Below are 22,448 nucleotides of genomic sequence, written 5' to 3'. Positions count from 1 at the left end.
ACGCTCAATGTATGAGCGGGCGGAGGCCGGACCATACTCCCATTTAAAGGGGTTCGCGCCCCTACACTATCGACCACCTGGGGGGCGCCCGCTCCCGCGGGAACTCCCTGGACTGGCGACCTCCGACCATCAGGAGGCCGACCGTCCGCTCGGTAACGACACATAAGTACCGAATCACCCACTCAACAGTGGGATGATAGATATTTTTAATATTTGTTCATTATTTTATTATGTTTTAAATAACATTATATTATTATGAATAAATATCAAGAATCCGGGGGGTATTTACCACCTGAGAATCTGCCCGGGCAAATAGGGTATCCTCGAGACCCGAAATTCCATGCCCACCGCCCTAATGTTAGCATTGCCTTAGCATATGAGAGACCCGGAGGGTATGACGTCCCGCTGACTGACTGTTATAACAGCAGTGTTAAGCGCTGCTGTGTTCTGGTTTGAAGTGTGGTAAGAGACATACTTTTCCGAGGCGTTCCAGCTTAGTCCTCAGGGGTAGCGGCGCATCTGTGGCCGACCTCAGGTAGGAATATCTAATCCTATCTGGGGTTGATTACAGATGTCCATGGGCGGCAGTAGCCACTTACCATCAGGTGGACTGCATGCTCGTCTGCTACTCTTATATTATAAAAAAAAAAAAGGTGGACTGCATACTCGTCTGCTACTCCTATATTATAAACAAAAACTTTTATTTAACTTGCCTTTTTCATATGTATGTGATAGTTTAAAATTAATCTCAACACATTGAAATTTTGCATACTTTTGGTTTGGATGACAATACACGTTTTAGTGACGTCATATTCCAAAATGGCGGACGGTCCAAGATGGCGGTTCAATTATTTTTATGTACAGTGATCGAAGATAATCTTATATATAAAATTCTCGTGTCACAGTGTTAGTTACCGTACTCCTCCGAAACGGCTTTACCGACTTTCACCACATTTTATATGCATATTCAGTAGGTCTGAGAATCAGCTACTATCTTTTTTTCATACCCCAAGTGATAAGGGTTGTTCACTTTTAACATTTTTTTATTTATATGGCAAAACAACGTTTGCCGGGTCAGCTAGTATCCGTATAAGTATTGTACTTACCCCATACACAATTAGTTTGAATGACAATCCAAGAGTAACTAAGTGACGTCATTATGTATCCAATATGGCCGTCTTTATGATGGCTGACCATTTTTTATGCACCACTATAATATGGGAATGAAATGAAAGGGATTTTTGAGAAGAACGCAAAAGGTCTTTAAATTTTATATAAATTTATTAACTTACAATTAAAATAGTAAAAATTGATTATACATATGAAATAAAAAATACAATTAAACAAAACATTTTGTATAAACAATATAAATAAATTGGGAAAACTATGTAATGTAGCAGTCTTAACCAAGATTGTTTTTTGACGCCGTACTCTGTGTCTATCAAACCATCTTTGATTATATACTTTCGGATACCCAAATACCAAATTATAATCAACTCCTTATAATCCACGGATGCCATATCGAGATTGAATAAGTCCTTATCAGTCTTAGATAGACTTTTGTATAGGTTTAACGTATTTTCATCGCATAATATCCAATCATTAATCAGAAAATAACGAAGGACTGACGATAAAGCGCTTACTTTTCTATATATTTTGAGGAATCTGAAAATTTAGATAACATTATTATTATTATGTGATTGCAAAGCAGTGATTAGAGCCTTAGATAAAGGTAGAACTCTGTGGTTCGTCTCCGGAGGCACCACCGCCACACCCATTTCTCCTTTATGACGGCATTGTTAAGCGCTGCTGTGTTCTGGTTTGAATGGTGTGGTATGGGAGACATAGTTATCCGAGGCATTCCAACTTAAAGTCCTCAAGGGTAGCAGCAACGTGTGGTCGATCTCGGGTAGGACTAATCTTTCTTGTAGTCGATTACAGATATCTATGGGCAGTAACCAGGTACTATCAGTTGGACTGCATGCTCGAATGGTATAAGTGTATCTGACATTTACTTACAACTTGTCAGCTCATGGGCATACATAAGTAATTCCAGATAGGATTAGAAATTATGTATCACTTGCTTAAACGTAGAAACATCGTGAGGAAACCTGCATACCTAAAAATCTTAAAAAACAATTCAAATCTATGTGAAGTCTACCAATTCGCACTTGTCCAGCGCGGTGGACTATGGCCTAACCCTTCTCATTCTGAGAGGAGACCCGTGCCCAGCAGTGGGACAGTAATGGGTTGATAACAAGATAGGATTGAAGTCCTACCTGAGACCGATCGAGACCGAGACCAGTCTACCTGAGACTGATAAACTGACACGCCTCGTATAAGTATTTCTTACACCCATCAAAGAGCAACATTTAACACTGTTGTTATTACAAATAGATGCTGTAGTGGTGTCTCCGAACTCGAAACACAAAATTCCTTTAATAATATACGTACCGGGTCTTCTTTCCCAAAACAAACAATGCGCCGTCCGCAATACACGCAGGAATGTAGTGTAAGAGCCAAGTTAGGAGAATAAACAGAAACTTGTATTTCGTGGGGATGCCATAACAGTACCAAAGCGTGCGAGGTGATATTATTCGCCGGATGTCATTTTCTAAGGTTGTGACTAGGCGATCTGGGAAAAGAAAATATATATATTTTTTTAATTTAATTAAGAGTTAGTCCCTTCTTAGTTTGACCTTCGAGGCACCATCGCCACTCATATTTCTGCCTAATAACTGTAGTGTTAAGCGTTGCTGATGATGGTAAGTGGCTACTACCGCACCACTCCCAATTAAGATAAAGATTCCGACGTGAAGTTGGCCACAGATACGCCGCCACCCCTGGGGACTAAGGAATTCCTCAGAAAAATACATCTCCCTTGCCACACCCATTAACCAGAACACAGCTCTTAACACTACTGTTATGAGGCAGAAAAAGGTGGGGCGGTGGTGCCAACGGAGTCCAACCACAGAGGGTTCTACCACCTTTAAAATTATATACAATATCATGAATTTTATGATGTGTTACGATCATCGTTTTATTCCGTTTTTTAAAAGACATAACTTACCCCATGTCCCTGGGTTCCTAGTATTACTAATAGTATATATCTTGATTTCCTTTGGTCTACGAGCAGTCTCCCAAGCAGCGGCCATCAGCGCGTTGTTGACGATGTCCACTGGAACCAGATTTATCCGGTTTTCTTGGTCCGCCAGCATTGTATGGATTACACCCATAGTTACACCGAATATCAGCTGAAATAGATTATGATGAAAGATCGTGTAGCATTTAACAGAACTACCATATAAACTTTTGTAATTAACTATTTAGCTTATGTTGGCAACTAAGTTCCCGCTGTTTTGGTAATTTAGATATTTCGAATATTGCAGACATGTTTGTGTCCTAATGTTAATAATTCGAAAGAGGATGTATTTTACTTCCGGAATTAATGATTTATTGCATATAGAGAGAATTGCAGAATTTTATTTTACCCTTGTAGAAGAGTATTTAGAAAATAAATGTGTTATAATACGTTTTTTATGTTTTTTTTATGTGTAAAAATAGAAGATTGTGTTTCAACTACAACACGCTATATATATTTCTTTTTAATCCAATAGCGATATTCAGAATACATTTCTTGTAAAATATAGTTGAATTAATTACAAAAAGCGTCTCTAACTCTTAGGTGTTTTTGATGATGGAGGGGAAAATTGAAGAGGTATGCTTGAATACTTACTCCACTAGCTCCATAAATGGTGTGCTCATCAACCCAACCAGGCGACGGCTCCCGGTAAGCAGCAATCACTGTAAACAACAACACTTGTTTTACGCGTGAAGACATACATGAACCGGATAATCGATTAGATTTGCTGGTCATTTGTGATTTGACTCCGTGGATATCGCTGTAGGAGACACATGACCCGCAGGAGGACAGTTAATTTATGTTTCTAGTCTGAAAGGCGAAAGAAACTAGTATGGTTAGGAGTTTTCCGTAGGTTCATAAAGGTATAGGTATAGCTTATTTTCAAACAGAGGAAGTTTCTGAGATGAATATCCTCCAAAATGCTTTATATACAATGGCGTGGGTGGATTCGCACTGAAAAAGGGTATTTCTATACGTAGTACAGAATAACGCTTTTCCTGGGTAATTATAAACTTAATAATTCATATTTTCTTCTGAACCAGAATCCACAAAAAATAAAACCTAGCCATGATCTTGAGATGTGGATGTAGAATAAGCAATTGGTCAGGGTATGTGGCAGTGGCACTTACCGATAGCAGGCCTCACGATACATATTGGCAGATCCCCTGCCATTTGCCTCACCACCTCTTCTCCCACTGCCTTGGTGAATGCGTACGTGTTGGGCCAATCTGCTCTCACCCTGAAATAGAAAAAGACATCATTGGATAACAACCGTTATGCTTTAGAAAGGTAGACCTAACATAATTCGACTAGGGAGGTACCACCGTCACATCTATTTCTAAGATAAAGCAGATCTTGCTTTTCGGTAGTAGAATTATGTTGTTTACTGATATATACGAGTATATGAAGCAATCATCTTTTAGGTCCTGTTTTTGAGTGACGGCTTATCTATGATTTCAGGTAGAACCTGTTATATAAAGAGTTAGTTACTCATGTCCACACAGCAGTAGCCACTTACAATCAGGAACCAGATCGCATGCTCGATTGCTACTACAATATTTTAAGAAAAGATAGATTTTCATTTCCTTCCAGGCTTCCTTTACCTTCGATAGCGACAGGATACAACGCCATCTATTATCAACTATCAAAATGAAAACCAAAATCACCGTGCCCAGATCTCCTGCAGTCGTGCGTCATTATCTGTGTCTACTAAATGTAACAGCTCCTCAGGGTCTATGGGACTCTTGTAGAACTGTTCCAGCACCTCTTTCTTCACTCGGTTTTTGGTCGCGTGCGCAAATGCTGTAGACACGTGCACTATTGATCTGAAATTTAATATTTTCATACTTTTTAGTGATTCAAATTTTTAGGTAGTACCGCTACATCGAAATTGAATATTTTCATACATTTGTGATACGATTTTTGGGTACCACCGCTATATCGATTACATTATAAAAGCAGTGTAGCGCTGCTGTGTTCTGGTTCGAAGTGTGTACTCAGAGGTAGCAAGGCATGTGTGACCGATATCAGGTATATACGCTTTCTACACTCACAGCCCCACACAAGGATTCCCTGTATCGTGGATGCTAGGAACACACACAGATACCAATACACACCCAGACCCAGAAAAAGAAACCCAATTTCCAATTTAGATTTCTGTCTGGCCGGAGATCGAACCCGGGACCCTCTGCGTTTCAGAGCAGTATGGTGACCGCTCCGCCACGCGGGTCTTAAACCAAACACCTATTTTCAGATTTTTCAATAGGCACTAACCATCGTGTGGACTGCATACTCATTTGCCACTCAACCTCATAGAATACAGGTTTAAAGAATCTTTATTTTCTCATAAGACATACATTTCTCACTTAAAATGAGGAATTTTAAATTAATAATAATGTATGGTAATGCTCGGTAAGTATGTTTTGTTATCTATGTACATATTTGTGTATATCGGTGCGTAAGTTCGTGTGTGTGTGTGGTGCATGTCTGTGTGCGTGTGTCTGAATGTGTGTGTGTAATTTTTATGTATGCGTAACCTCATAGAATGTTGTATATTACACTCGGTGCTTTTCGACCAGTTGTTTATAGAACTTGGCTGACACGTTACCGTGCTTCAAACGAAGTTTTGGTGGTACAGATCACTATGTTTGCGAGTTCGACTCGTACTTGGTTAATTATTCCTTTCTTTCTATAAGAAACATCAGATATAAGGCTCAAATCCCACGCACCTCGATTTTTTCAAAGTTACGTGCATATTAGAAATTAATAATCACTTGCTCAAAAACGGTGAGCGAAAACATCGTAAGGAAACACGCATACCTGAGAAATTTAAAAATGTTTTCAAAGGTCAAAAATGTGAAGTCTACCAATTCGCACTTGGACACCGCGATGGACTATGGCCTCGTCCTTCTCATTCAGAAACACGACTCGTGCCCAGCAGAGGTACAGTGGGTTGATCGTGATGATGATTCTTTCTATAAAACTCACTTTAGTTTCCTACAAGCTTTCGCCAGAGTCAGCACCTCTCGTGTACCAATAACATTGATCAATGTGGCATTCCTTATCGGCTCCTCGAAATTCACGGTAGCTGCTACGTGGAATATTATGTTCACCTGGAAGGTACCAGATATAAAATATTATAACTCTTCTTGAAATCATGAACTACGTCATCATATATTGTAGGTAAGCGTAAGAATGGCGATCTCAGATCGATTAATCGAAGAATCGATGTTTTGGTCCAAAAAAATCGATTATTTTAATTTATCTTTCATCCTAAAAAATCGAAAGTCGATCTTTTCGAGGTTGAAAAAAATCGCCGTCACTAGGTGAGCGTTATTAATATTCAATCTACCCAAAATTAGCTACCAAAGATCTAAATTTGACAATTTGTGTGCCAAGAATTGACAAAAAATAATGAGTAGGCAAAACATTGGATTTGATTTGTAATAACGAGCTACTGCCGCCCATGGACATCTGTAATCAAGCCCAGATAGGATTAGAAATTCCTACCTGAAGTCGGCCACAGATGCGCCGCTACCCTTGATGACTAAGCTGTAACGCCTCGGATAAATATGTCTCCCTTACCACACCCTTTAAACCAGCATACAGCAGCGCTTAACACCGCTGTTATGAGGCAGAAGTACGCGCCGCCGTGGTTCCGCCGGAGTCGAACCACAAAGGGTTCTACCATCTTCACCAGCTTTTCCACCGGAAAACAAGAACTGATTTCCTCCCCGGTCAAATCATACTAGTTCTACCTTTTATAATAAACTAGTGGTGCCCGCGGCTTCGCCCGCATTTTAAAGAAATAATATGACATAGGTACATATAACGGAAAATTTGGATCTGTACCTTAACAACTCCCAAACCCTCGTGGGCTCTTGGACAACAACTTTGCTAAAGATCATCACTTGATCAAATGCATAGTTTCCGATTCTATAACTACTTACGAATTAAAAATTAATTAAAAAAAAAAAAACCTTTTCCCACGGACTAAATTGTGAATCTAAACCGAATGGTTTAGATTGAGAATTCAAATCCCCTCGAACACACACAACAAATTTCATCAAAATCAGTCCAGTCGTTTAGGTGGAGTTCATTGACATACACACGCACTTGAGAAATATATATATAAAAAGATTAAAAAAATATATGATGAATGATGATTTACCTCATTGCTCAGCGTTTCCCAATCATCATCGCTTAATCCTATCTTCAGTTGGGACACATCACCTTCCACTGCTTCTATTTTCTTCTGGAAGTCAGGTTTCTCTTTGTGAAGACTGCTGTAGACCTGTAAGCACATAATTATATTCGAAGGCAGTACAATCCTCTGGGGGTTAGACTCCGGCGGTACCAAGGCTATCTAATTCTGTCTAATAACAGCAGTGTTAAGCGCTGCTGTGTTCTGGTTTGAAGGTGGTAAGGGAGACATTTTTCGAGGTGTTCCAGCTTAGTCCTCAGGGGTAGCGGTACATCTGTGACCGACCTCACGTAAGTACGAGTATCTGATCTTATCTGGGGTTGATTACAGATGTATACAAAACGGCAGTAAACATTTGCTATCAGGTGGACTGCATGCTCGTCTGCTTCTCTTATATTATAGAAAAATATAAATATAAGTAATTCTATAATGTATAATTAAAATGTTGTTTGTAATGTTATTAGTTAACCCAAAAAAATACGGTTTTTAGACAATATCTCGTAAATTATTACTCAGTGGTAGAAGATTTGCTTTGCAAGACTTGTTTTTTTTTTTGCATTTTATTTATTTATTTATTTATTTATTTATTTATTTATTTATTAAGTCATATTCACTAACATTACAGGAATTCCTAATTCGTTAGTAGTCAAATTTATTAGTATTCATATAATATTATACAATCCTTATATCATTCATAATCATTATTTAAAAGTTGCATTGTTTAACATTTGTCCAATATTGAGTATTAATAAGTGAAATCAAATTATTAGTAAAATTATTATTAGTATGTCACAGTCCAAATATAATTTCAACTTATCAAATGATGTCAAACAACTATACATAGAACATTACTGAATAAGATCCAATAAAAATACATTAAAATTAAAAAAATAAAACACAAAATATTCAAACTAAAATTAAAATTAAAATTGTGGTCAAAGATAAATTATTCAATTATAATCCGATGTAAAACAAATTTCCGTGTAGGCAAACATATTTAATAAACAAATTACTATATTTCTATAATTTCCCTGACCACCCTGGTGAACTCGCTCAGCGTACAGCTGAAAAGGTCAATGCGTTGCGCTACGGAATTAAGAGTGCACATTGCTCTCGTAGCGGGTGCGTCACGCAGCAGGTTGGTACGGGCACGCGGCAACGCCAACAGAGGAGAGGATCGTCGCTGTCCTACGCTCTTATCCGGAGCGCTGAGCCGTAGTGATTCCAACATAGCTGGATCATCCTTTTCACCCCGCAGGACAAGGAACAAGTACTTGATCATGGCTTCCTCCCTTCTCGTTTGGAGCTTACTGTAACCCACCATACCTAGCACGAATAAGTTGGGATACAGCAGAGGATAGCCAGGATACGTACCGTACATTTTCATGTACAGGTATCGGGTGTACTTATTCTGAATCCGCTCCAACATTAAATTGTATTTGATCTGACTTGGAGCCCATATAACTGAATTATGTTCCAAGTGACTCTTTACCAGGGCTTCATAAAGGGCACGTATGGCTTTGAAGTTGGTGAAATCTCTCGTTTGCCTCAATATGAAGCCTAGGTTTCGGTACGCCTTTTTGCATACTTCAGCTATATGTTCTCCAAAGTTAAGATCACCCGAAAATAGTACCCCAAGATCTTTCACCTTTGTGACGCGCCGGAGCGGCTCACCCCCGACATTGTATAGGTGCCAGCGTGGAGCAAGTGCGCGGCTGAATGAGAGCACAGAGCACTTTGCTACGTTAAATAATAGCTTGTTCGCCTGGCTCCATACAACCAACCTATCTATATCCCTTTGCAAGCTGTCATGGTCCGAGATATCGCCTATTTCACGTACTAATTTCAGGTCGTCAGCAAATAGGAGGCACGTGGACTCCTGAACCACCTCCGGTAAGTCGTTTATCATTATGATAAACTGAAGGGGACCTAAATTGCTGCCCTGGCTGACGCCTGATTTTGTCCAGTACTCATCTGAACGGCATCCGGCACAGTCGACAAATTGACGCCTGTCTCTCATGTAACTGGCAAAAAAGTTAAGCGTGTGGGGCGTGCAGCCCATGCCAGCCAACTTTGAGAGCAGTACGTCACCATCCACTGTATCGAACGCCCTTCTGAAATCAAAATAGGCAACATCTACTTGTCCCCCTGCATCCACTGTTGGAACCAACCTCGTCATCAAGTGCAGTAAGTTTCCCGTTGTCCCACGCCCAGGACGAAATCCGTACTGAGCATCAGACAATTGGGACCTCACCTGTGCATACAATGAGTGCTGAATGGCCGATTCAAACACCTTTGCCGGCGCAGACAGAAGGGCCACCGGTCTATAATCACTCGGCTCTGGACCTCCCTTCCCTTTCGGCACAGGCACTACTCTGGTGAGCTTCCACCTATCAGGATATGTCGCAGCTATAAGGCACACATTGAAAATGTGCAGTAATGGGTCTTTTAAAACATAGCGACAATCCTTTAGTATGTATGGAGGTATGCCGTCCGGTCCTACTGAGCGCTTAGGTGCCATTCGTGCAAGAGCGCCGGCCACCTCTACCGGGGTCAGGCCAGGTAAGTGTACGCGCGCGCCGCCGTCGCTTATTGACGCGCTGACCGCTGACACATCTAGTCGCGCCGGCTCCGGGTTGTATACGGATTCAAAAAACTTTGCAAATGCTTCAGCACACTCCTGATCTGACAAAGTCCGCTCGTTTTTTACTAATTTAGGCTGCCCACTACTACCCCTCTTTGATCTTATATATTCCCAAAAAGCACTCGGTTCAGAAGCCAGAAGGTTTTGAACGCGGTTTTGGTACTGGTCGTGAGCGAGCGCGGTTTCTGTCTTCACTTTTGCCCTGCATTGTGAGAATGCCTCGTAGTCTTGCCTAGATTTAGTTTTTTTGTAGGTTTTATGTAGGTCGTATTTGACACCTATATTTTTTATAAGTTGTGGTGTGTACCATACGGGGTAAACGTACTTTGATTGCCTCAGGTCTTTAATTTTGAGTGGTACACACTGTCCAAAAATATTATTCAAAGTACTATAAAAATGGTCAAGAGCTAAATTGGGGTCATTTAAATTATACAATTCGCTCCAATCGATGTCAAGTACTAGAGAGTATAATTTTCTAAAGTCTGCTTTCCGAAAGTTCCACTCCTTCAACGGTTCGTGGAATGCATCCTGACAGTGTGAGCTACCTACCATGATATCTGGTACACGCGCGGTGTCAACGACGCGAACGGCCACGGCTAGCGGCGGGTGGTACGCGTCCTCCGGCTGCAGAGCCTCGTCCGCTGCCGTCACAGTCACACCATCGCGCGCGCTTAGCACTAGGTCCAATTGTCGACCGTTGCAGTTAGGAACACTGTTACACTGAACGAGCTCCCCGAACGCCACGAAATAGTCATAATAGTTTTGTACATAATTACTGCTAGAATACAAATTAAAATCTCCTAATATTAAAACATTATTTTTAAATTTTATACATGTCTTTTCTAACGCATCAAACATTAATACATATTGATTTCCAGCAGTCTGGGGCGGGATGTATACTACAGCACACCCAAATAAAAATTTATTTGTTGCATACATGTTTTATGTTATTTTGGGTTTGTTATTGACTGTATTTACCGGGTTTTGGAATATGTCCTCAAGTCTCCCTTTCGCATTTTTGCCCTTCTTTCCTCGAAGTAATACATAAACTTTCTTAACGTCGGCACACCTGAAATCAGAAAACGGCCTTTCTATAAATTTTTAAGTTATACATAAATTGACCGAAATAAATAAACAGGAGAAAATAATCAGTACCCTTAGTATGAGTTTTTAAGTTTTTACAAAAATGTCTGTTTTTGTATTTGTTTACGTATTTCTTATATATTTCCAATCAGTTCTGATACAGTCCGCTAGGGGAGGACTAAGGGTACAGTATTTTGAGTAAGTTACACAAAAGCCTTTTAAATAAATAATTCTTAATAATAATACTTTTTATAAGTAATTAAGTGAAATTAAAAATCTTAAATATAACAATTTGAAGGAAAAAAGAATATTACGCAATATATTTGTAAAATACGTTATATAAATAATTTAAATAAATGCCCTTAATGTCTTCGCCATATTGACAGACAATTAAAACTCAAGCGAAAGCGATTTACGCTCATTATTAATAATCAATCTATCTTTGCTATCCAAAGATCGACCTTTGACAATTTCTTCATACTAGACATTGACAAATTTCGAACTTTATAGGTAAAAAATCGAAAAAATTAAATGAAGAATGGGAGTTAATCTTCTATTTTCACAATTTCAACCACCCCCCAAATTTTGGTCCTTCGAGCCGTATTATTGTTCTACCGCTAGACACAGTTCTCTTCTCAAAATGAGAAGGATTAGGCCATAGTCCACCGCACTGACCAAGTGCGTATTGGTAGACTTTACATACCTTTAAGGTTTTTTAAATCTCTCCGGTGTCCAGGTTATCTCACGAGGTTTTCCTCCACCGTTTGATACATAATTTCTAATACGCACATAACTTTAAAAAATCAGCGTGCCTGGGATTCGAACCTCGGACCCCTCGACCGAGAGGCTAAGTTTCACAACCACTAGGGTATCACTGCTTTTCCCCACCCCAATACATACCTGAATATTTTCTCAATAAGTTGCTTCCCAAGGAACCCTGATCCTCCTGTGATGAATACGACAGCATCCTTGAAGAAGGCGCTCACTTCCGAGTCGTTTCGCTGAAGAGCCTCCTTAAAAGCCTTCTGCTTAGACAACGCTAAGGCTTCTACTTGTAACGCTGGATCCATTAATCTAAATGCACATATGAATTACCGTCAATCATTTTTTTTATAATATCATCATCATCATCAACAACCCATTACTGTCCCACTGCTGGGCACGGGTCTCCTCTCAGAATGAGAAGGATTAGGCCATAGTCCACCGCGCTGGACAAGTGCGTATTGGTAGACTTCACATACCTTTGAGATTTTTTTTATAAATCTCTCAGGTATGTAGGTTTCCTCACGATGTTTTCCTTCATCGTTTAGCAAGTGATAATTAGTTTCTAATACGCACATAACTTTGAAAAATCAGAGGTCTGGGATTTGAACCTCGGACCCCTCGATCGAGAGGCGAAGTTTCTTAACCACTAGGCTATCACTGCTTTATAATATAGGACTAAGAAACTAGCATGCAGTCCATCTGATGGTAAGTGGCTACTGCTGCCCATGGACGTCTGTAATCAATCCCAGATAGGCTTAGATATTCCTACTCCAAGTCGGCCACAGACGCGCCGTTACTCCTAAGGACTAAGCTGGAACGCGTCGGAAAAGTATGTCTCCCTTACCACAATTCAAACCAGAACGTAGCAGCGCTCAACACTGTTGCTATGAGGCAGAAATAGGTGTGGCGGTGGTGCCGCCTGAATCGAAATACAAAGGGTTCTACCACCTTCAAATAACACCTTGTAATTATGCAGTTTTAGTTCCTCTGATACATCCTAGCTTACGATAACAAGAACCGGTGTCAAAACCCCTGATTGCAAGTTAATTGTATCAAAGCGGAGATCAATGTTAATTGGTCTACTGCATTAAGTGCCAAATGACACATAAAAAGTGAACAAATTTGGAAGTCGAGACAAATTGACAAATGACAACCAATGACAACAGCAATTATTATTGTTATTCATATTACGTTAGCAAATATTTAAAATTTTAAGGTCCTCTTTTCGCCTTTCCAGCAAAGTAAGCAAAACATCCATTTCTACCTAATAACAGCAGTGTTAAACGCTGCTGTGTTCTGGTTTGAATGTGTGGTAAGGGAGGCATACTTTTCTGAGGCGTTCTAGCTTAGTCCAAGGGTAGTGGCGCATCTGTGGCCGACCTCAGGTAGGAATATCTAATCCTATCTGGAGTAGCAGACGAGCATGCAGTCCACCTGACCCATGGACATCTGTGAATTACGCCAGATAGTATTAGACGTTCCTACCTGAGGTCGGCCACATATGCGCCGCTACTCCTGAGGACTAAGCTGGAACACCTCGGAAAAGTATGACTCCCTTACCACACTTCAAACCAGAACACAGCGTTTAACACTGCTGTTATGAGGCAGAAATAGGTGTGACGGTGGTGCCACCGGAGTCGAACCAAGTTTAGAGTATATTATATCTACACTAATATTATAAAGAGGAAAACTTTGTTTGTTTGATTGTAATGAATAGGCTCAAAAACTACTGGACCGATTTTAAAAATTCTTTCACCATTCGAAAGCTACATTATCCACGAGTAACATAGGCTATATTTTATATGAAATATATTTGATAAATAGATTTTGAGGCGATACAAAGTTTGCCGGGTTAGCTAGTTAGAGGATAAAACGTGACTTACAGTAATTATAGCGAAGCAACTTATCACGGTCACTGCTTAGCACTAAATGATTATTACATTTAACCGCTTCAAATATTTTGTTGGAGTAAATAGAAAAATTATATACAATAATATGTTTTATATGCCGCTGTGGTTCTATTACAAATTGGGTAACTATTCGGCTAGGCAAAATATTAATATCACTTTTTAAATATAAATAAATGCAAGAACTGAAGTGCTTAGTGGTTAAGAAAGTCGGCCTCTTGATCGAGGGGTCCGAGGTTCAAATCTTAGGTAACTCTGATTTTTGAAAGTATTGTGCGTATTAGAAATTAATTATCACATGCTTAAACGGTGAACGAAAACCTGCATACCTGAGAAATCTTAAAAAAAAATGTTTTCAAAGGTTTGTGCAATCTACCAATTGGTTGTTGTCCAGCGCGGTGGACTCTGGCCTAATCATTCTCATTCTGAGAGGAGACCCGTGCCCAGCAGTGGGACAGTAATGGATTTTTGAATAATAAAGACGAGCGAGATGTAGATGAAGTAAAACGCACAATCGTTATTGTTTATTTAAAAAATCACGACTCATCAAATAATTGAGCTCAGGGTCATATTTAGCTTAACATGACACGAACGTGAATCGCGGACTTAGTGTAAAAGTAAATTTATATTTGTAATTATAATTGTATACACTGATTTTTAGGGTTCCGTACCTAAAGGTAAAAACGGTACCCGGTAAACGGTTACTATGCTTCCGCTGTCTATCCTTCTGTCACAGGGCTCTATCTCCTGAACCGTAATAAATAGACGCTTGGACTTTTTACAGAGTATATATAACAGAAGATATACAGCAAATAGTAAAAATACAAAAAGGATTAAAATAAATGAAGGTCGCCATACAAGAAACCACTATTTTATGGCGTTTTTCGCTTTATCTATTTTGAAGGTGGTAGAACCTTTGTGGTTCGACTCCGGCGGCACCACCGCCACACCTATTTCTACCTAATAACAGCAGTGTTAGGCGCTGCTGTGATTTGTTTCGAAGGGTGTGGTAAGGGAGACAGACTTTTCCGAGGCGTTCCAGCTTAGTCTTCAGGGGTAGTGGCATCAGGGGCCGACCTCAGATAGGAATATCTAATCCTATCTGGGGTTGATTACAGATGTCCATGGGCGGCAGTAGACACTTACCATTAGGTGGACTGTATGCTCGTCTGCTACTCCTATATAATTAAAAAAGAAACATAATAGGTAGACAGTTCAAATTTTCACAATACATTGACTGCTATGGACGCTATGATAAATACTAAAAATAAAATATAAATGCAAATTTAGTTCTACGGAACCCTCCTTCTACGAGTTCGATTATTACTTGGGCAAATATTGAAAGTTATGAGCGTGTTACAACTTACTTATACAACTTACATATAGAAATTACTTATCACTTGCCTTTGCGAAGGAAAACATCGCCAAGAAATATGCGTGCCTACGATATTTAAAAATATCTCACAGATGTGTGAAAGAAAACGCAACCGGAGTCCTCTTAGCGCGTTGCCCCGTCGGGCTTCAACCATGTCATCACGCTCGCCACATCGTCTGGTGGATACGACGGTATGCGACCACACATACAGCCGTCCTTCCCGGGAAACGCTACCCCTATGTACTAAGCTGAAACCTCGGAGTATGTTTCCCTTACCACCTTTAAACCAGAACACAGTGGCGCGTTACACTGCTGTTATAACAGAAATAGGTGTGGTAGTGCTGCCGGAGTCGAACCACAGAGGATTCTACCTTCAAATTGACTATATATTTTAAACCAACAACGTTATAGGCACAAGTCGTGAAAAATAAATACAATTTTTACACTTTTACTAGTAACATAACCTTGGAATAAATCTATATCGAACGTAATGAAAATATTCACGCTCATATACCCATACCATAAAATCTATGCTTTATAAAAGTAATAGCCACAGGACGGGTTCCGTACCAAACTTTTATTTACGTATTTCTATTTTTAAGCGGCGATATTTTAAAGCAGTGATAGCCTAGTGGTTAAGAAACTCGGCCTCTCGATCTAGGGGCCGAGGTTCAAATCCCAAGCACCTCATATTTTTCGAAATTATGTGCGTATTAGAAATTAATTATCACTTGCTTAAACGGTGAAGGAAAACATCGTGTGGAAACCTGCATACCTGAGAAATTTATGACAAAAAATCTCAAAGGTATGTGAAGTTCACCAATACGCACTTGGCCAGCGCAGTGGACTATGGCCTAATCCTTCTCATTCTGAGAGGAGACCCGTGTCCAGCAGTGGGAAAGTAATGGGTTGATGACGATGATGATGATTTTTTACTATGTATTATGGTAGCTATAGAAGTAAATGCGCTGTGGATCTGTCTATATATACCGGGTCAATAGGTAAAACGAAAAACGCTGATAAATAATGGCTTATTGTATGGCGACTCCCATTTACCATATCTGTCTGCTGAAGGGTTCCGGGTTCGGTCCCCGGCCAGACATCTGAATGATGAATTTGGATATCTGTTCTGGGTCTGGGTGTTTGTGTATTCGTCGTTGTGTGTGTCCATGGCATCCACGAAACAGGAAATCATAGTGTGGGGCTGTGAGTGTAGAAAGCGTTTTTTTTATAATACACTAGAAGTGCGGCTTCGCCCGCATTAAAAAAAATAACACAGTACATATAACTGAAAGTACCTTCATTGGAATGACAGTGGCGCCATCTGCCGAAAATTGGTCGTACCAACTCAGAATCCTTCGTGGGCTCATGTACAACAACTTTGCTAAAGATCATCACACGATCAAATGCATAGTTTACGATTCAATAAAGGACATACAGACAAACATTCATTTTTATAGAAGATCATTTAAATAATTATGACCATCACGTTTACCAAATACTAAAAAAACAATCTTTGACACATTTCACGATGACATACCCACATAAGACCTAAATCAGCAAAATGTTTAAAATTAAAATAAATTTTCAATGTTTTACGCACATTGGATAATTGCAGATGTTTCTGTACACATAAAAAATATGGGAAGGTAACCCACTGTCTGTTCGATATGGACGGTACTGTGCTAGGTGAGTAGAAGCCTGTCCCTGTAGCTCCGGGACGAGAATAGGGCTACGGTATCCCCTGCCTGTCGTAAGAGGCGACTAAATGGGGCTTTCGAAGTTGCGAGCGGAGTGGCTACTGCCGTCTATGGACATCTGTATTCAACCCCAGATAGGATTACATATTCCTACCTGAGGTCTGCCACAGATGTCTCCCTTACCACTCTTCAAATCAGAACACAGCAGCGCTTAACACTGTTGTTATAAGGCAAAAATAGGAGTGGCGGTGGTGCCGCCGGAGTCCAACCGTGAAGGGAATTAAAGAAGCCTTGTGGCTTAAGCCACTTCTTCTAGGATAATTATAATTATATGGATAATATTTACTTTAAGATACGGAGAAAATGTACCATGAAATTATAAAGCAGTTATGTGAAAAATTCAGGAAGAAATACTCCCAAGGATTACAAATTAAGGTGAGTCTTATAAAATTAATGATGTCTAGTCTAATGTCTTTTGAGCTCTTAGACTAGGCCTGGAATTCAAATCAGGATTTTTTATAACGTAAACGATGAAGCAGACAAGGTAACTGATTGTAATCAGTCATCGTAATAGACATTTGCAACACCAGAGGACCCGCCAATGCATCGTCGGCTTTGGAGGAGAGCTCTTTTTGCACTTATCACCGCCACACCTATTTTTTTATATAATATGCGAGTAGCAGACGAGTATGCAGTCCACCTGATGGTATGTGGCCACCGCCGCCCATGAACATCTGTAATCAACCCCAGATAGGATTAGATATTCCTACCTGAGGTTGGCCACAGATGCGCCGCTATTCCTGAGTTATAAACTGAGACGCCTTGGAAAAGTATGTCTCCCTTACCACTTTTCAAACCAGAACACAGTAGCGCTTAACACTGCTGTATTGAGACAGAAATAGGTGTGGCGGTCGTGCTGTCGGAGTACCATAAAGGATTCTACCACTTTCTAATAACAGCAGTGTAGCGATGCTGTGTTCTGATTTGAAGAGTGTGGTAAGGAAGACATTCTTTTCCGCGGCATTCCAGCTTAGTCTTCAGGGATAGCGGCAACCGTGGGCGAAGTCAAATTCTAATCTAATCCTATTCACGTTGATGTTAGATATATAGAGAGTAGACACTTACCATCAGGTGGACTGCATGCTCGTCTGCTACTCCTATATTATAAAAAAATCCTATTATTTTACAGCTCTATGGATTGACAGACAGAGAGATATGCCAGACTGTTGTCAAGGAGTTGAAATTACCGATTTCTGTGGATGAATTCGAAATGCAGATGACAGATCTAGCACAGAAGTTGCTACCAGGGGCACCGCTACAAAAAGGTACATCATATATATAAAATTCTCGTGTCACAGTGTTAGTTACCGTACACTACTTTACCGATTTTCACCAAATTTTATATGCATATTCAGTAGGTCTGAGAATCGGCTACTATCTATTTTCGTACTCCTAAGTGATAAGGGTTGTTCACCCTTAACATTTTTTTATTTATATGGCACACAACTTTTGCCGGGTCAGCTAGTGTATATACCTTATATATACACTAGCTGACTGTTGTACTGAATATGTAGCAATTACAATGGTGGTAGAACCCTTTGTGGTCCAACTCCGGCAGCACCACCGCCACGCCTATTTCTGCCTAACAACAGCAGTGTTAAGCGCTGCTTTGTTCTGGTTTGAAGGAGACATACTTTTCCGAGGCATTCCAACTTAGTCCTCGGCGACATATCGATGGTCAACCTCAGATAAGAATCTAATCTTATCTGAGGTTAATTACAGATGTCCGTAAGCAGTAGCGACTTACCATTTTTTTATTATATATATTTAACCTAACGATAAGGCAGACGGGCTACCTGATGGAAAGCAGTCACCGTCGCCTATGGACATTTGCAACACCAGAGGAGTCGCCAATTCGTCGCCGGCTTTGAAGGAGAGCTCTTTTTACACCCCTCTTGAAGAGCCATGTTTTTTCACCGCAATTTTAAAGTGTTTTCCATGTTAAATACCTAAAGTTTCTTCGTAGGCGCTGAACGTCTCCTAACCCACCTCCACGACTACAAGATCCCGATGGCGCTGGCCACTAACTCCACCGACCAGGCCGTGAGGCTCCACGCCACTGCACGACCTAAACTTTTTGGGTTGTTCCATCATAAGGTACTGATCCTAATATTATAAATCCGAATGTGAGTTTTTTTGTTTGTACGCTTTCACGCATTAAGTAAATAAGCGATTGCCATGAAATTTTGCATACACGTTGTCAGGTGTTCAGAGAATCTGAAAAAAATATTTTACCATTTTTTCAAGTGATAATGAAATTTGTAACATGCACTAACGTCTGGAAAAAAGGGAGTCGGACTAATCATCATTGAAATACCTGCTTTTTTGTCGGCGAATAATGGGACATTTATAATTTTGTAAAATCGATCTCCTTTTGTTTTTTATCTTATAATAGCACTCTGCGCCCTACCGTAACTTTGAAGTTAATACTATAATTCACAGGTGAGCATAACAGATCCAGAAGTGACCCGGGGGAAACCGAAGCCGGATATATACCTGGTCGCTGCTGCCCGGTTCCCCAGAAAACCGAATCCGAAGGAGGTGATTCATATGTTCTTATTTTCTATTTAATAAAATTATGTATTCTAGGAAATATACTGCGAAATAATAGGTAGGTAGGTAGGTATTTGGCCAAATAAGACTCGAACTCACAATCGGGCACTTCCGTACCACCAAATCATAGCAGCTCTAGAAGCGCATACATACAGGCTATGTGAACTTGGCACCCGACTTTGGAAATTGAACTTTTTTTTTATGATTCTTATAGACTATGGTAAGTAGTTGTTTGTAGTAAAAAATATTTCGTTTGTAGTTGCCCCAAAAAAAAATTGGTGACCTTGAAAAAAATCTCAGCACCCGACTTTGAAAAATCGAACTTTTTTTTTATGATTCCTATAGACTATGGTAAGTAGTTGTTTGTAGTAAAAAAAATTTCGTTTGTAGTTGGCCCAAAAAAAATTGGTGACCTTGAAAAAAATTCGAACCTGACATTGAAAAATCGAACGTTTTTTTTTATGATTCCTATAGACTATAGTGGGTAGTTCTTTAAAGTAACATTCTTTTGATAAAACTAACTAAGAAACATAACTAAAAGACTTTGAAAAGTAACCCATGACCCCTAGATTCGATCGAGATTCCAATAAAATTATTACAACTACAAACAAAATTATCGCCAATATTAACAAAAAACAAGTACTACAAACTAAACTAATATACTGCAAACAAAATAGAGTTACTACAAACGGAATTATCGCTACTACAAACGAAATAGGGGAACTACAAACAAAAATATCGCTACTACAAACGAAATAGAGCTACTACAAACGAGTTATCGCCAATATGAACAGAATAGAGTTACTACAAACAGAATTATCGCTACTACAAACGAAAAAGATCAACTACAAACAAAAATATCGCTACTACAAAAGAAATAGAGCTACTAAAAACGAGTTATCGCCAATATGAACAGAATAGATTTACTACAAACAGAATTATCGCTACTACAAACGAAAAAGATCAACTACAAACGAAAATATCGCTACTACAAACGAAATAGAGCTACTACAAACGAGTTATCGCCAATATGAACAGAATAGATTTACTACAAACAAAATTATCGCTACTACAAACGAAATAGGAGAACTACAAACGAAAATATAGCTACTACAAACGAAATAGAACTACTACAAACGAGTTATCGCCAATGTGAACAGAATAGAGTTACTACAAACAAAATTATCGCTACTACAAACGAAATAGGAGAACTACAAACGAAATAGAACTACTACAAACGAGTTATCGCCAATATGAACAGAATAGAGTTACTACAAACAGAATTATCGCTACTACAAACGAAATAGGAGAACTACAAACGAAAATATCGCTACTACAAACGAAATAGAGCTACTACAAACGAGTTATCGCCAATATGAACAGAATAGATTTACAACAAACAAAATTATCGCTACTACAAATGAAATAGGGGAACTACAAACGAAAATATCGCTACTACAAACGAAATAGAACTACTACAAACGAGTTATCGCCAATATGAACAGAATAGATTTACTACAAACAAAATTATCGCTACTACAAACGAAATAGGGGAACTACAAACGAAAATATCGCTACTACAAACGAAATAGAACTACTACAAACGAGTTATCGCCAATATGAACAGAATAGAGTTACTACAAACAGAATTATCGCTACTACAAACGAAATAGGAGAACTACAAACGAAAATATCACTACTACAAACGAAATAGAACTACTACAAACGAGTTATCGCCAATATGAACAGAATAGAGTTACTACAAACAGAATTATCGCTACTACAAATGAAATAGGAGAACTACAAACGAAAATATAGCTACTACAAACGAAATAGAACTACTACAAACGAGTTATCGCCAATGTGAACAGAATAGAGTTACTACAAACAAAATTATCGCTACTACAAACGAAATAGGAGAACTACAAACGAAAATATCGCTACTACAAACGAAATAGAGCTACTACAAACGAGTTATCGCCAATATGAACAGAATAGATTTACAACAAACAAAATTATCGCTACTACAAATGAAATAGGGGAACTACAAACGAAAATATCGCTACTACAAACGAAATAGAACTACTACAAACGAGTTATCGCCAATATGAACAGAATAGATTTACTACAAACAAAATTATCGCTACTACAAACGAAATAGGGGAACTACAAACGAAAATATCGCTACTACAAACGAAATAGAACTACTACAAACGAGTTATCGCCAATATGAACAGAATAGAGTTACTACAAACAGAATTATCGCTACTACAAACGAAATAGGAGAACTACAAACGAAAATATCACTACTACAAACGAAATAGAACTACTACAAACGAGTTATCGCCAAAATGAACAGAATAGAGTTACTACAAACAGAATTATCGCTACTACAAACGAAATAGATCAACTACAAACGAGAACATCGCTACTACAAACGAAATAGAGCTACTACAAACGAGTTATCGCCAATATGAACAGAATAGACTTACTACAAACAAAATTATCGCTACTACAAACGAAATAGATCAACTACAAACGAAAATATCGCTACTACAAACGAAATAGAGCTACTACAAACGAGTTATCGCCAATATGAACAGAATAGATTTACTACAAACAAAATTATCGCTACTACAAACGAAATAGATCAACTACAAAACTCTATTTCGTTTGTAGTAGCGATGTTTTCGTTTGTAGTTGATCTATTTCGTTTGTAGTAGCGATAATTTTGTTTGTAGTAACTACAAACGAAATAGAGCTACTACTCTATTTCGTTTGTAGTAGCGATGTTTTCGTTTGTAGTTGATCTATTTCGTTTGTAGTAGCGATAATTTTGTTTGTAGTAACTCTTTTCTGTTCATATTGGCTATAACTCGTTTGTAGTAGCTCTATTTCGTTTGTAGTAGCGATATTTTCGTTTGTAGTTGATCTTTTTCGTTTGTAGTAGCGATAATTCTGTTTGTAGTAACTCTATTCTGTTCATATTGGCAATAACTCGTTTGTAGTAGTTCT

The 22,448-nt window shown here is 39.1% G+C and overlaps 1 protein-coding gene across 1 annotated transcript in view; it reads left to right on the top strand.

Moving 5' to 3' along the window:
* LOC140756904 (probable pseudouridine-5'-phosphatase) overlaps positions 1 to 22,448 on the top strand; it is a 68,273-nt gene that overhangs the window by 36,779 nt on the left and 9,046 nt on the right. Inside the window, exons 2-6 of the mRNA XM_073092442.1 lie at positions 16,674 to 16,809; positions 17,173 to 17,255; positions 18,010 to 18,145; positions 18,847 to 18,977; positions 19,323 to 19,421. Of these exons, the coding sequence (XP_072948543.1) occupies positions 16,791 to 16,809; positions 17,173 to 17,255; positions 18,010 to 18,145; positions 18,847 to 18,977; positions 19,323 to 19,421 (468 nt within the window). The 5' untranslated portion in view covers positions 16,674 to 16,790. The remainder of the gene's footprint in view (positions 1 to 16,673; positions 16,810 to 17,172; positions 17,256 to 18,009; positions 18,146 to 18,846; positions 18,978 to 19,322; positions 19,422 to 22,448) is intronic.

Source organism: Epargyreus clarus, unplaced genomic scaffold (assembly GCF_041222505.1).
Source record: "Epargyreus clarus isolate Ecla_fem2 unplaced genomic scaffold, WU_Ecla_fem_2.2 ptg000036l, whole genome shotgun sequence".
NCBI classification, from domain to species: Eukaryota; Metazoa; Arthropoda; class Insecta; order Lepidoptera; family Hesperiidae; genus Epargyreus; species Epargyreus clarus.
Note: the sequence above shows the minus strand (reverse complement) of the source record. Positions and strands in the feature narration are given on the sequence as shown.